The 15506-nt window shown below is 30.5% G+C and overlaps 5 protein-coding genes across 6 annotated transcripts; 2 read left to right on the top strand and 3 right to left on the bottom strand.

Annotated features, from left to right (window-relative positions):
- Nucleotides 1-6451: 6451 nt before the first annotated feature.
- On the bottom strand, nt 6452-7623 carry LOC119614806 (deoxyhypusine hydroxylase-like). The gene is made up of 2 exons (XM_037970913.1): nt 7508-7623; nt 6452-7475 (listed from the first exon to the last, which is right to left on the bottom strand). Exon 2 carries the CDS (start codon nt 7464-7466, stop codon nt 6564-6566), a length of 903 nt encoding a protein of 300 aa, XP_037826841.1. The 5' UTR covers nt 7467-7475; nt 7508-7623; the 3' UTR covers nt 6452-6563.
- Nucleotides 7624-8935: 1312 nt separating this feature from the next.
- Nucleotides 8936-10003, top strand: LOC119614800. Of its 2 annotated transcripts, none has more exons than XM_037970905.1 (5): nt 8936-9208; nt 9276-9471; nt 9540-9696; nt 9754-9826; nt 9884-10003. In XM_037970905.1, the coding sequence occupies exons 1-5, from the start codon at nt 9032-9034 to the stop codon at nt 9971-9973; spliced, it is 693 nt and encodes a 230-aa protein (XP_037826833.1). In that variant the 5' UTR covers nt 8936-9031; the 3' UTR covers nt 9974-10003. The 2 variants fall into 2 exon arrangements, with proteins under 2 accessions (XP_037826833.1, XP_037826834.1); XM_037970906.1 differs by having other exon boundaries at nt 9754-9830.
- A 1886-nt stretch (nt 10004-11889) lies between these two features.
- LOC119614801 (nucleoside diphosphate kinase) lies at nt 11890-12921 on the top strand. Its single transcript, XM_037970907.1, has 2 exons — nt 11890-12199; nt 12441-12921. The coding sequence occupies exons 1-2, from the start codon at nt 11930-11932 to the stop codon at nt 12771-12773; spliced, it is 603 nt and encodes a 200-aa protein (XP_037826835.1). The 5' UTR covers nt 11890-11929; the 3' UTR covers nt 12774-12921.
- Nucleotides 12922-13551: 630 nt separating this feature from the next.
- Nucleotides 13552-14479, bottom strand: LOC119614802 (programmed cell death protein 7-like). Its single transcript, XM_037970908.1, has 2 exons — nt 13799-14479; nt 13552-13735 (listed from the first exon to the last, which is right to left on the bottom strand). The coding sequence occupies exons 1-2, from the start codon at nt 14413-14415 to the stop codon at nt 13615-13617; spliced, it is 738 nt and encodes a 245-aa protein (XP_037826836.1). The 5' UTR covers nt 14416-14479; the 3' UTR covers nt 13552-13614.
- Nucleotides 14399-15333, bottom strand: LOC119614803 (tubulin-specific chaperone A-like). The gene is made up of 3 exons (XM_037970909.1): nt 15078-15333; nt 14801-15011; nt 14399-14720 (listed from the first exon to the last, which is right to left on the bottom strand). Exons 2-3 carry the CDS (start codon nt 15007-15009, stop codon nt 14591-14593), a joined length of 339 nt encoding a protein of 112 aa, XP_037826837.1. The 5' UTR covers nt 15010-15011; nt 15078-15333; the 3' UTR covers nt 14399-14590.
- Between the last annotated feature and the right edge of the window lie 173 nt (nt 15334-15506).

The following is a 15506-nucleotide window of genomic DNA, read 5'->3' as shown; positions in this document are numbered from 1 at the left end:
TTCGTGTGTTGCTTGTTCTGAATCGAAACGAAATTAATAAATCTTTAATGTAAATTTTCTAAAAGTTTATTATATTTTAACTTATAAATATGTATATTGATTATATATATAAAATTTGCAAATAATATTTAACGAAAACTGAATGTTTATTAAGAAAGGCAAGAACTCTCCTCTTCTTTTTAATTTAAAGTTTAGCAGAACAACAAAATTTACGTTATTTAAATGTTATAATAAAAAAAGACACAAATTTATGTAAATCTATTAAAAACCCATATAAATAAATTATATTAAAGTTATATTAACCAATGATGTTGTCATTTAAAGTTTATGGTATTTAAAAAAGATTTTTTTTAATTTCGAAAAAACATGAGTATATATTTCTGGAAATCTGTAGTTTGTGTGTAAAATAGTTACAAAATTTCGATAATGGTAATGAAGTCCTGAATGGGGACTGTACTGACGAATATCGCTATTTTAACTCAAATAGTAAAAAAAATTAGTGTACATTAGGGCGAGTAAAGTCCATACAAACATTAGAACATTATTCATGTTTGTACATTTAGATTAGTTTAGTTGTTACTGGTTTTGACAGTCCTTGGTTGTAGTGGGAATAATGTGTGCAGGATCCATTGTATCGATCCTTTTATGCAGCAGTAATACTACCGCTAATAGCAGACACTTAAGAAAACTAGTGTAATTCTGCGGCATAACTGAGATAGGGATGGAGCAAACAGGCTTAATGCCTACTGGTCTACCATAGTCCGTGCCTTCCACATAACAAACGACCAGCTTGTTTGTTATTTAACTCAAGTAGTAAAATTGGTATACATTAGGATGAGTACAAAGCCTTATAATCATCAACACAAAGGCATCATTCCCTTTCCACTAGAAATACATTTGTACAATAAGAGTTATGTGGTTGCTGCCGGTTTTAACTACCTTTGGCTGTTTGGGAATGGCTACAAGAAAAACATATGCATTGGATCGGTACTTGAGGTCGCCTACCGCCAAAAGCAAACATTGAAGAAAACCAACTAGATTCATTCTGGCACATTCAGATAAACCATACCGAATGTCCAGCTTGTGGTGATGATATCCCACATATTGAAATACTCAGCCAAACCAAATTCACTTTCTGCAATAAATTTGTTTGTACACATAACTCTGAATTAGTAGAACCCCCGGATTAGCATATAGTAAAGTTTTTGGTATTACAACAACATATTCAGAAAAACTAATACTTTACAAGTATTAGCTTGAATATCGCTTCGTAATATTGAATAAATACAGTTTAAATATGTCTTCTAAAGAAGGTTTTGAAATCCGGTTAAACATTTGTAACAAAAATCAGATACTTCCAACGTGTTTGTTTTTATAGGTAATCATTATGAACTATTAAAAAATTAAATTATAAAGCATTAATTGAATGTACAAATTAAATTTCCGTCAAACTTTATTTAAAATATTATGATGTAATTGTGCAATAAATAAATATTGAAATGATATAACTGCTAAATTTAAAAAGAACATTAAAAAAGAGTTGAGACCTATTAACAAAATAATCTAGTTGGCCGTATTAGTACAAATTTACGCCCCCGTTAAAAATATCTTCAAAGTTTGAAAACATTTTTAAAATATACATACTTCGTACTAATAGGTATGAGAAAACAAATTATAGTTTAGAAAACATAACGTAAGCTTAAATTTTTTGTAGTTTCGAAAAAGAAGAATTTTCCAACAAAGTTATCTTGAAAGTTTATCATATTTCTGAAATTACATTGAAATTACTTGTAAAATTGTTATAATTATGTTCAGTTTTTAGATTTGAAATTGAGTATTTCCCACCATTTTCAATCATATTTGAAGTGAGAAAAGTAGAGCTTTAAGTTAACGACGATACTTTCATAATCAGCGGCCAAACGACATTACAATAAAATGACGGCTTTGTAGTGTGAGATACAAAAATTTCATTTAATTTCCAAATACAAATACAAAAAACCCTAAACCGCTAAAATCTAAATTATTCAATCACCTAAAGCTTTGAAGCAAGAATTCTTCCCGAAAATAACACAAAATATTGTTAAACTCAACTACAAAGGGATAAATAGTTTTAAATTAATCTTCAATTTTCTAATTCAAACCAACGCCAACTCCAAACAACACTTCAGAAACATTTCTTCTCTTTTTTTGCTTAAAACGAAAACAAATAAAACCAACAAATCTGGCATCACAAATTTAATATAATTATAAACGCAAACACGAGGGTAACCCTCACGCAATACAATAAAAATATAGAAGAAAAAAAGCAAAAGCAAAACAGACACCACCAACAACAACACTAAAGTACAGCAAACACAAAACACATAAAGCAAATACAGAGAATGAGAACTCAAAACAATAATGAATAAAAACAATTAGATAGGAAAAATTGATAACGTACAAAAAATAGAAGAATTATAAAAAACAAACTAAAAAAACGCATGCTACTGAATTTGTAAAGTTGTTTGTTGTTGTAGCGTTCTTATACAAACCTCCACCGCGAGCACTTTGTCCATCAACTTAAATGCACAATTTTTAGAAGCTGGACTGGGGCAAAACGCGGTGCAGGTAGAAGAAATTTATTAGCATTACAATAAGTGTGTAAAAGACCACAAGCAAAGCTGTGGTATAAAATTAACAACTACTGAATTGTATACGTGTGCAGCATGTTGTGTATTTTGTAAACTTTTTCTCTTAAATGTTGTAAAATTTTTTCATATTTGAATTTACATGTAACTGCTGCAACAACAAGCTTTCCAGATTGTTCCAATAAAACACGCGGGAAAATATCTCCAACGACGTTGGCAGAGCTGCAACTGATCCCTGTATATGCCTATTCCTTTTCGTTGTTTTATTTTTGTTTGTATTTTAATCACTACACAATAGAGTGGAAAAAATAAAAAACAAGTAACACGACTAAACAAAACGACGACGATATGAAATAAAATCAAACGAGGTAAGCTTTATCGCGCAACCTTGTTAATTGGACACCCGAGTCATCGTTATAAAAAAAAACTAAATACTAATACATCATATCCCACTTCAAATATTGTATCTGTGTACCAAATAATATGCATGCATGCGATATAGTACTTACGGGAGTCTTTTTATTGTCCACTTTTGGTGACGTTGTTGATTCTTCTGCAGCCGGCTTCGATAAGGATTCGTCAGCATTTTCGCTGGTGGCAGTGGAAGCTGCTTCAACTGCCTCAGGTACAGCTACTGCAGTAGCTTCAACATTATTTGTGGTTGATTCCTCCACGGTTTCAGTTGGCTGCGCTGCTGCTGCTTCTTCTTTCGATTGCGCGCTATTTTGTTCACTCACATTTTCTACAACTTCCGACATGTTTATTTCTTTTTGTTCGTGTTCTTTATTTTTGCTTTACGTAAACTTTAAAACTTATATTTATTTGCAAATCTATTAGAAAAAATGTTTATGCAAAAATGTTCTTTTCTTTTTTACTTAAAATTGTCACCACACACTTCTCGGTCGGTAAATCTGACGAGAAAAAACGTAGGTTGCTTTGCTTGTATTTTTTAGCACAAACAGACGCACAACTACAGGCACACGACTTTTTCTTTTGATACTGGTAAAAATACTCTTTTTTGGATACTTTTATTAACGCGCAATTTTAAACCACTATTTTTGTTCTAATTTAACGAATTGGTTTAATTTAGTTAGCACACAATACACGATTGCAAATAGCTATAATCGATTTCATAAAAATATTAAATGAATTTTATATGTAAACAAGAGAATTTTGTGTTAAAATAAAATTTTCCACTTCACCAACGTAACGCCGCGGACGAAAAAGTATTGTTCACACTTCGCTTACAAGCCGAGCCCCGCGCCGACAAATATTAACGGCGGCTGACAATAAAAATATCGGCGGCGGCTTTAAAATCGACTGTAAACCGGCTAAGATTTCAAACTACGTTCAGTTTTTAAATTTTCCACGATTTTAAATAAAAACGGAAAAAGAGAGATTAAAAAGCGGGATTTTGGAAGGAAATATTTTAAAAATCGGGATTGTCTACCAGTGTAGGAAATTTTTGCTTTTGTGAATACTAGATTTATTTCTGAAACGGGATAGTTTGCTGGATATTTTGCCATCAAAATCTTATTTTTATGAAAATGACAGATAGAGACTATTGAATATAGTCCCTCGATATTCCGTAAATAAGTTCAATTGCGTGTCATTGGCAGTCAAGTGCTTGCCTTCTCGCTTCTGTTAGAGAACTGATAGGAGGTTTACTTAAAAAGGCCTATTAAACGGCCTTCCGTTGAAGGCATATTAGAAGATTTTTCGCTGAAGGTTTATAAGAAGACCTATAAACAATGATGGCAACCGTTTTGAAACGGTGATATGGTATTTTTTGGCTTAATTCGGTACCGGTATCTTAGCGTTATCGATATTTTGACTTATTTCGGTATCGGTTCTTTAGTGTTGGTAACGGTAGTGTACTAAAAATATATTTTATTTATTTATTCAGTAATAAAAAAGCCTATTTGGCCAAAATAATATTATATAGTCCTGTCTGTTCTGTAAACCAAATCCGAGTAAATTTCTCATTTAAAAACGAATTCGCATAATTTCTCTCGTTTTAAGGCCGAGTACACAAATCTAATCGAATATAATTTTATTCTATTAAATTAAATATCTAAGGTGAAACATATACAGTGGGACCTCGATTTGCCTAATGGTCGGGACCGGAAGCATTCTGTATAATCAATTTTCACGCTTAATTGGGTACCAATTTTGTCCAGTTTTTTAATATATATTTTTATTAATTAATTAATGAAAATGTAGATATTTATATAAAAACTAAATAATTCAAGGATTTTATAAAAATTCATGTTTCAAAAATATAAAAAAACAAATATTTTTTTTTTTCAGAAAACAGTAAAATGTAGATAAGGATTTCATGTCATGTAGAGAAAAATTTAAATCAATCCAAAAAAAAAATTAAGTCGATGTAAAAAATTTTCTTTTACTATCCCGGATAATTGATGTTGCCGGATAATGGAAAACGGTGATCGAGGTCCTACTGTACATCGAACGTTGAGCAAAGTTTTACACCGGCCTAATTTCAATGAGCGGCTTATTATTAAATAAAGAAAACTTGCTAAAATTAAACAAATTAATTTTATATTGTAAAATTCCATAAATTTAGCGAAAGTATTCTGTAAATTATACAAAATATGGCCAAATTTTTAAACAGTATTAAGGCCCAAATAGACTACACAAGCGGCTTGACAAACATACCAATATTTTACATTTGTGCAAGACTGTTGTGTAGTGTATGAGGGTGTTTCGTGTTTGTACAAATGCTTGCTGTTCGTTTGTACAAAAATTTAAAAAAAAATTGATTTTTACACAAACGTATTGAATTTTTGTCAAACCGTTTGTATTGTTTATATTCATTAACAACAAAATTCTCACAAAATTTCCATTTCTAAGAAAAATTGATATCTGTATCTGTGCAAGTCCACAAAAACGTGAAAAAATCGGTGTTTGTACTAGCAATGTTTGTGTAGTGTGTGTGCGAATGAAAAAAGTATGTTTGATAAGCGGCGGCGGCTTTTCATTTTATTCGGCGGCTAGGCTTAGTCGTCTTTAAACCGAATCGGCGGGGGTCTCTGCTCACAAGAGGTGAAATGTAGATGTGGTGACAAAGGTTTTTTTCTTATTATGCAGAGTTGTATTTTATTACAGTTGTATATTTTATTTGGTTAAAAACAGGGTTGTCAACTAATGGTTAAATTCAAGAATTGGAAAAACCCGCTTAAAAATAAAATATTTTCAGAAGTTTTATTTAGAATTAATATAGATTACAAGCCCCTTTAATAACTTCTTATTAGTAGCCGATTTTCGGTCGATGAAAAAATTAATTATAAACAAATCAAGGTTTGTATGGAAATTTTGTTTTGTATAGCTTTTATAACGTTTATACATAAGGGAGCTAATGTATTATATTATTACTGTATTGCAGATTTATTCCATAGAATTAACTACAAATGACCTTAGGGGCTTGGTTAAAAAGTTCTTCGAGATCAGAAAACTAATTTTATAAATAAAAGTGTCTCCGCGACTTTATAATGTCTCAAATAAGGAAAATCAAATTAGATTCGATACCGGTCCTCATTAAGATTTTACACATGCGTTAGATAAGTAGCCAGTACAGCTTTTACCAAGTATATAATCAAAAATGTCAAACTGAACACACACCTATATAAAAAATATACGTTTCCACTGTATAAAAATATTAACTAAAAAATGACCTGACAAGAGGATAAAACAAGCCTTGATAAAACAGTTCAATGCAACCTCAAATTTTGAATTTCTAATCTTAGAGCTTAATAGTAACCCTTCTCGCACTAACATTACTTACATATGTATGTAGACATCAATTCGAATTATCAGTTTATTCGTTATTTATCAATGTAATCAATATGTACATAATGTTAACAATTAAAGAAAGATTAGTTATAATAAAGTTCCAGCTTCTCATTTTTGTCGCACTCATTTATTCAAATTCAGTAAACCATCAGCATATTGAAATTCTGGACTATTTTCATATTCACACATATCCAAAGCAATAACACACGACTCTTTAACAACACGTTTTTCATCTTCAGCATAACGACTTAAAATATCAATACATTCTTGGGAGGCAATTGCGCCCAAAGCTTCAGCACACTCATGACGTACCATTTCATTTTCTAAACGATCTTCTAAATTCTCTTTCAAATAGGGAATACTGCAGGGTTCTTGCAGTTGACCCAAAACAAAGGCCACTTCGTGTCTGAATAGAGCGGAGGAATCTTTTAAGCCTTCTGTTATAGCTAGCACCGACTCTTCGGTACGCATATTACGCAAACTGAACATGGCACGATAACGATCGAATAAACTATTTTTGGGATCCAAGTAGATGGCTTTCAATTCTTCGACCGATTTGTTTTGCTCAGCTGGTGGAGAAGGATCTACTGAGGCATAGGGATTATTATCTTTAATATTCTCGCCACTTTGTAACCACTTAACACGATCTAAGGCAATGCTGCAGGTTTCCGCCACCTCGACAACAGGATCATTTTTATATTTCTCTAAAATGGGTATAATGTCGGAGGCACCAATAGCACCCATAGCCTCAGCAGCCTCGTGTCTTACCATAGGTTCTTGATTTACATCTTCGAGCACTTTTGTTAAGATGCCTAAAGCTTTTTTATCCTGCATCTGACCCAGACAATAGGCCAACTCATGCTTTAGCAAAGCTGAATCATCTTCAAAACCCCGGCTGATCTCATCAATGGCCTCAGCACCACCAATATTTTTTAAAGTAAACAATGCACGAAATCTTTCCTTCAATGGTCTCTCCTTATTGTTTAAAACACAACCGATAGCTTTGATTTGTTCCTGTGATACCATTTTCGTTAACTACTTAATATTGTTTTTCTTTTTAATTATAAATTTTAATAACTAATTATTTTTCTTGTGAAATATTTGCAATGTTTACTTTTTTCTCAGAAATAAATACACGTGAATACAAAGTTGCAACAAAAAAAAACGTGTGAAGTTGTCAATATCAAAATTTATTGAAAGTGTGGCCAACTATGCGGAAATTTCAGGTTTATTTTTAAAATTTGAAATTACTCTAATTATTTTATTTGTCTTAATCCAATTGATATTTGACAATTTTCTTTAATTTTAAAACATTTTTTATTTTGACTAAGAATTTAATTATTACTGTCTATCTCAGGATGCACTAAGTAATGTGAAGTCTTTAAGGCAGCTGATTTTTATTTGTTTATTTAAAAAGTGCTTAGGTTGTGTCAAAATAAATTAATTTATTTTTATTCTAAAAAAATATATTTGTGTTTTCAAAAAAAAAATTAAATTTAAAATTATGAATTAAAATGTTCATAAAAAGTTTTCAAATAAGAAAATTCAGATGAAGGAGCATTAAAACATTTTCCTGCTGCAGATACAAGCTAAATGTAATGTTTTATAGGTATATTGTGAAATACACAAAAACTATTTCTTTCTAATATTTATTATTTTTCAATTTTAGAAATTTCATTTTGACAAAACCAAACTCTATACAACAAAAAAGTATTGTGTTTGTTGCCGAAACGCTCTACCTTTACTTATTACATCATGGTTTATCTTTCAATTTCGGAGTTGTTGGACTTTAGAATTGCCATTTTTACATATAAAAATGGTAGTTCCAAAATTTTTGCATTTGTGGATACAATCCATAGAATAAAAAGTCTCTGCGCCCAGAAAAATTGTGTTTATGTTGATGAGTTCAGCAATTCACGTCTGATTTCCAAAAATTGTTTTATGTTGCTTTTTTAATTAAATAAATGATTGTTTATAAATACGATATGAAAATGTTCTTTTAATATTGTCTTTTCGGCCGGCAACAGAGAAATTCTCCTCTGTAGTATTTTCTTATTGTTTTGTTTCTGTTTAAAAAAATTAATTTGAAAAAATTTTAACTGCCTTATGCAAAAACGTTTATTAAAGTTAACAATGGTTTACTACACATTTTTTCCATATAAAAACAGGTTTTAACAATCATTGTTAACTTAATAATCGTTTTTGCATAATGCAATAAGACTTACAACGATACGACATCTATTGTGAATTTGAACTAAAAGATAGCTGCAAGAAACATATTCACAAAATGAAAAAGGCTACTATAGAAAATAATATAAACTGGATTGTAGTTCTTAATTTGAGGGAATTTTTAAACTATTTCTGAAAAAGTTTCCAAAAATTATTATATTATTTTTTTAAAACTTTGATTTCTTATCTTTGAAAAGTAGAATGTACTTAATATTATTCAATATTATCTATATAAACGTTTTCCAACACTAAATGTTATCAAAGGGAAGTGAATGACTGTTTAGAAAAAGAAGAAGCGATAAACAAAATTGTTTTCGCGCAAATTATTTTATTATTTTACTACTTTAAACAAATCGAAAAAAATGGAATCATTTTCCATTGATGAAATTTCCAATTATACCAATAGTATCATTACATTTGTCTTAAATGGTGCCGCCACAAAATTGCCTCTAAAGGAAAAAGATATGGTCAGCACCATAAATATCAAAGGGAAGTTGTTTCACATGTCTTTGAATCAGGCAAAAACAGCTTTGAAGGAGGTAAGGAGGAGGCGACCATAACGCAAAGAATGTTTATTCTAATTTTTGATGTTTTTACTACAAACAGACTTATGGTTTAGAGTTACTTGATGTTCCGGATTCAAAAACTGGTAAGGCTTATATTTGCATTAGTCAAGATACGGCCAAATCACTGCTGCTGTACGATGAAGAACAACAACGCCATTTAACTTTATTATTTGTCATACTTTCGTATTTATTTATGCGTGGCTCCGATACTCCAAATCAAACGAAAACTAGTGAAGGTAAGAGATTTATAAAACTTAAAGAATATTCGAAATAATTTAGCAATTTGTTTATCAATTTATTACAGAGGATTTGCTATTATTCCTTAATGGTTTACGCATTAAAATGGATGAATATCATCCATATTTTGGACAAAATTTAAAAAAGCTTATAATGGAAACTTTTGTTAAACAACTTTACCTAAAACGTGAAAAAGTTGTTAGTGAATTGGAGTCAGAAACAAAGTATTGATACTTAACATTGATAAAAATAGCTTACTTTAAAAGAATTTCATTTTTTAGATTTTATTATTATTGGGGTTTTCGAGCACATGCCGAATTCGATAAGAAACTTTTATTGGATGCTGCCGCAAAAGTATGTACGTTAATCTAATTTTTAATATTTTTAAACTTTATTGTTTTATGCTTTTAGATTTTAAAGAAACCTCCCACATTTTTTGTTGCAAAACATCTGGAATTATATGGTAATGAAGATGTGGAAATGGCTAATGCAAATAATTGAATTTAAATAAATTCATTATAATTAATTTATTTGTTAGTTTAGTGTTAGTTTTTTAACGAAGTGATACAAATACTAAGTACCTTTATGAATTCTATTGTAATTACTTTTTCATTGATTACTGGGAAGTACCAGCCCTAACACATATTCCAAATAATTTTCGTTCTTCTCTTGCTGTTGGAGTGAAATACGAAAATATTTTACCTAAGATAGGAATGGACTTCAGGATATTGGTATTTAGAAGCAAGTTCTGAACGTTAAAGTAATTTTCTGAAGGAAACCCTACATTTTGTGGGTCTACGAGTAATATTACGTTGTGTTGCAAGCGGATTGATAGTATTAATATACATACCCCCAAATACCAGCTATTTACATTCCTGATTTATCTACCTTATTATCTACATATCTATCCATCTTTCTATATCTATCTTTCTATCTATCTCGGGAAAAAGTGGTATACTCTTGTACTTTTTATATTCTATATGGAATGTATATTTTTGATTTGAAATTTTCAAAAGTTGTATAAAAGTTATGACCCCAAATCTTTTCATATATAAATATATTTATTCATTTGACATGTAACCTGTGTTTAATACTTGTTTTATTTAATTGGATTATAAATTACGATAAATCAATAATATGTATTGGTTATTCAAATTAGATTTACATCATGAATCCAACTTAAAGCACCTTCCCTTCATAACGAATAGTTTAAATAATTCACAGTAGAATTTTTAACTGTTAAAAATAATTCACAATAACACAAGGTGTGTTGCCAGCAAAATATAGTTAATTACATACAGAAAAAAATAAGTACAATTTATTTGTTAGAACAAGTAAGGTCGTATTGTTGGGCATAGCCGATCATACGATACCCTACACAAATGAGTATGATCAAAATGTGGATTATTTTTTTAACAATAAAGCATTTTCTATAAATGTTGATAGAGGGTTTTACGTCTACATTAAAGTTATTTATTCAGAATCTCGTAGTGTAAGTGAATTTGACCATCAAGTCACTTTGTGAAGGGGATTTTGTATGAGGGCTAGAGTTAAATTAAACTAGGTGAAATGTGTATTTCAATCGACTCAGTGATTGTAAGCCGATTGGTGTACTTTAAGGTAAGTGTACGACCAATACTTTTGGGTGTAACAAAACTCAGCACAAACGCATAATACCCACTATAGTAGTGTAGAGTATAAAAATCATGATTTAAGAAAAAAAGTTTGCAACTTTTACTTTATACGACGCAGTTCTCGAATCATCCTATACATTTGGTTTAAAATTATTTACTTATAATGTCTGTTACATAAAATTTTATAATTTTTGCAAAAAATAATTTAATTAGCTTTCATATAAAACTCGTATCTTATCTTGTTTAAATATCACCTATATATGTATTTATATACGCTTGAACATGTGGACTTACCATAAGTCACCTTCACTGTAATCACAATTGTTTGGCAGATTGTCAACGACATCGCGCGGTAACCATAATATTAAAGCATTCACAATAAAACAGCAATGGCAATACAGAAAATTTGCAATACGTCATTTTTGTCGTCACCATTTGCCGGCGACGCAGTCAATAGACAGCTTAATTACAATTGGAACCGCTGTCGACAAACCACAAAAAAAGAGCGAGCGTCGAATTAAAATTAAGCGACTGTCAACAGACCACATTTTTTGACGTTTATTAGAAAAAATCAAAGCAAGATTATGTTTTTGTTTAAAATTAAAATTATTTTTTAAGAAAAAAAAATTGGAATGATTAAAAATTTATTTAGAATAAAATAAAAGAAACAAAATAATATGTTTTGTAATTTTTATTATTTTCATTTAATATCTTCTGTTATTAATAACACATGGCAGAATATTATGAACATATGGCAACGCTTCAATAATAATAAAATAGAATCTACCTCAACCACAAGACGATATTTTGCTCTCCATACAAAATGTATGAAAACTCATTGTCGACAGCGGTTGTGGTTCCAATTGTAATTAAGCAGAGAAGCGTCAGCAAATTAAGAAGCAAGAGGAGTCGTGTACTTATGATCGGTTCAATTTTGGCATTCTTCTGGTTGATATCGAGCGCGATGGCAGGCAACACTGAACGTACTTTTATCATGGTTAAACCCGATGGTGTCCAACGTGGACTCGTTGGAAAAATCATCGAACGTTTTGAACAAAAAGGCTTCAAATTGGTAGCCATGAAATTCATGTGGGTAAGTAGTTGTGTGTGGAAAAAAAAGAAAATTTGTCTGGAAGAAATGTTGTGTAACCTTGAAAAAAAGTGAAATGAAAAAATAGTTTTCAATTGAGGTTATGTGCAAAAAAGATATGGCCGACATGTGTCTTTGTTTAAAAAAACAAAATTGCAAAAAATTAATTTGACTGCTAACAAACAAAATTATTTTTAGTGTTTATATGTGCTAATTAGATTTGTTTTCTTTTTTCATTCAATAGGCCTCCAAGGACTTGTTGGAGAAGCACTATGCCGATTTGTCTGCTCGTCCCTTCTTCCCCGGTTTGGTCAACTACATGAGCTCCGGCCCAGTGGTTCCCATGGTGTGGGAGGGTTTGAATGTTGTCAAGACCGGTCGTCAAATGTTGGGTGCCACCAACCCTGCCGATTCTTTGCCCGGCACCATCCGTGGTGATTTCTGCATCCAAGTTGGCCGCAACATTATCCACGGTTCCGATGCTGTTGAATCAGCCCAAAAGGAAATCGCCTTGTGGTTCAATGAGAAAGAACTCGTTGACTGGAAACCCGCTGCCGTTGACTGGGTTTATGAATAAACTGTAAAACAGTCTTCAATTTCCAATCAATGAAAATATGCTCTATAGCAGGCATTTTAGTGTGTTTAGTTATTAAGCAAAAAAGTTCTCAACAATTCCATAAAATAAAATGAAGAAAAAAATGCTTTTATAAAAAGTTCCAAAAAAAGATTTTTCGTGTTTTTCTGGTAGTGGGAAAGATGTGATGTGTGTAATTGGTAAAAAGAATGGTTTCATCTGAGGTATGGTTAACATAGAGGTATAATTTATTACAGGACGTAGTTGTAAAAAAATAATTTAAAGGTGACATCTAAATCGTTATCAGTTTAGGAATTTATTTTTAGTATTTTATATGGGCACTGAAAGATTATTATTAAGTAATACCTATATATAGGTACAAAACGTTTTGATTTCGTTAATTAGACGATAATTTAGGAAACTACAGCAAATTTCTATTTACCAATAAGTACTCCATTTAAACCGATACTAATAGAATCCTGAGACTTCCTATCTATACCAATTGGGTTGTATATCTATCTATTCCTTTTCGCATACTGTTGTTAGATAAATAGTTTGCAGTACGTCTCTCTGTTCCGGTATTTTTTAACAAAGTCAAGGAATCTTTCAAATTTTAACCTGAAGTAATGAAAAATAGGTGGTTTATTACTGTAATACATACACATTTGGTATAAATATTTAAAAAAAAGGTTCCATAAAATGGTTTATGGTATCCAATCAAGTCTTGTAATCAGGGTATTTGCCCTGATCTAGTAACAAATGGACAAACCAAACAATTTCATTTACATATTTATTAGATTAGTTGTATAAAAAAACAAGTTAATTTTTATTAAAATTTCCATAATTAAACATTTGCTGGAGCAAGGTATTGAAGCCATTTTCCCTCAGTCTTTGCAGGTGGTAAAATCCAACCTATGGGAATAGATGAACCATTTTTACTATCTATATAAGAGTCCCAAATTTGCCTGCAAAACAAATAAAAAACATAAATATTTTTTCTATTAAAAACACATCATTCATTCCCTTACCTTTTCCTTATAAAATCCTGTAAATCTGGTTTTTCCTGAAAATATGTTTTCTCCGGTGGACCAAACAACACTTCATCCCATTGCTGCTTTATTTTCAATTCTGCTGAGGTTTGCTCTTGCAACTTGTCTTGCAATAAACAATTCCAGATGGATTTCAATTGGCGTAATTTTAAGGAAAATTTATAAGTTTCTGTGGTATTTTGACCACGTAATAAATGCAATTGTTCCAATAATTCAAAAGTTTGCAAAAAGCGTTGACACTCTTTAACAATTTTATTTTGGTAATGGGATTTCGGTTTATTATCCCTTGAAGCTTTAGATGTGGTGTTATCCTCATACAATTTGCTACCATTTTGTTTATTTATTACCTTAGATATTTCCTTATTTTTAAGTTTTTGCAATTTTTTGTTGTGTCTTTTTCTTTGCCTTTTATTTAGTTTATTTCGAATGTCTTCTAAAGGTAGACTCTCCAAATGTTTTAATAACTGCTCGGTGTCAGTTTTAAGGGTAAGCAAATCTTTATCTGGATCTTGATGCTTTTCTAGTTGCTGTAGATTATCAACAATTTGTTTAATGGCTAATTTAACCTGAGACACTTGGTTAGAGGGAGCAGTCATAATTGCTTTGTTTAAATTTGAGATTTTTTTAATTGTTTAACAATAGTTATTTGCAAGAGTTAAAAAAATTATAGGTTATAAATAAAATCATTAAAATATATGTATGTAAATGCCTAAATAGTGTTTTAAAATTAGTGGAAATTAAGGAAGAGAAAGTAAGTCTTTAATCTGTCTCTTAAGTTGATTTCGCTAATACTTCTTTAGCTTCCTTGACAACTAAACTGGCGGCTTCGTATTCTTTTGATTCTTCCAAATCTTTTTCCTCTTGTAAAAACTTATCCAAAACTTCTAACTCTTTTTGTAACCTAAAATTAAAAAAAAATAATTATAATTTTTACCTTCCTAACACGGTTGACTAATATTATAACTCAATCATGAAACCTACCTTCTCATGGAATCGGGTAGCATCATCAGACATTCCTGTATAACTTCTTCTTGTTTCTTTAAAACATGTTCATCAGCTCCTTCATTCTTAAATTTATCCAAACGTTTCCTTTCTGTTAAAACTTCCTTCTCGTATACGGTTTTCTCCTTGGTCAAACGTTTAACAACACCCGTTTTGATTGACAACTGTCTGAGACGAGGATCTGCCATAACTTTCGTTATTTATTTATTTCTTGATTAGTTTAGGTCGTAAATTTATTATTTATTTATTAACTTACTTTATTATTGTTGATTTAATAGGAAAATTTCGTGTTATTAATTGCAGCTGAAAAATTGCTTCTTCTCAGTTTACTTTTTAGGATGGAGAACTCTGCTTTTTGTGTGAGTCATGTTTTTGTGAATGCCGGTCCAGTGTTGATTATTTTGCGATTTTATGTATTATACAGTTTTGCTATTTTGAATTTGTTAGGGCCAATCTTTAGGTGAAAGATTAGCGATTAAATTAAAATTAATCCTCGAAACATGTTTTTGTTATATCTGTGGTATAAATTATGGACACTTCAAAATACATTTTTTTGTTTTTAATTTAAGTTTTCATTAATTTTCATATTAAATTTACAATTGTCTTCTTCTTTTTATAAAATATGCATTGTTTTGATAACAAACAGTGAAGTTTTCTGTTGTTTTGTATGGCAACAATGCGAAGT

Source organism: Lucilia sericata, unplaced genomic scaffold (genome assembly GCF_015586225.1).
Source record: "Lucilia sericata isolate MDLA Ls3-8-SP2 unplaced genomic scaffold, ASM1558622v1 Contig003435F_arrow, whole genome shotgun sequence".
Classification (NCBI taxonomy): Eukaryota; Metazoa; Arthropoda; class Insecta; order Diptera; family Calliphoridae; genus Lucilia; species Lucilia sericata.
The sequence above is the reverse complement of the archived record's forward strand: the minus strand, read 5'-3'. Positions and strand labels throughout refer to the sequence as shown.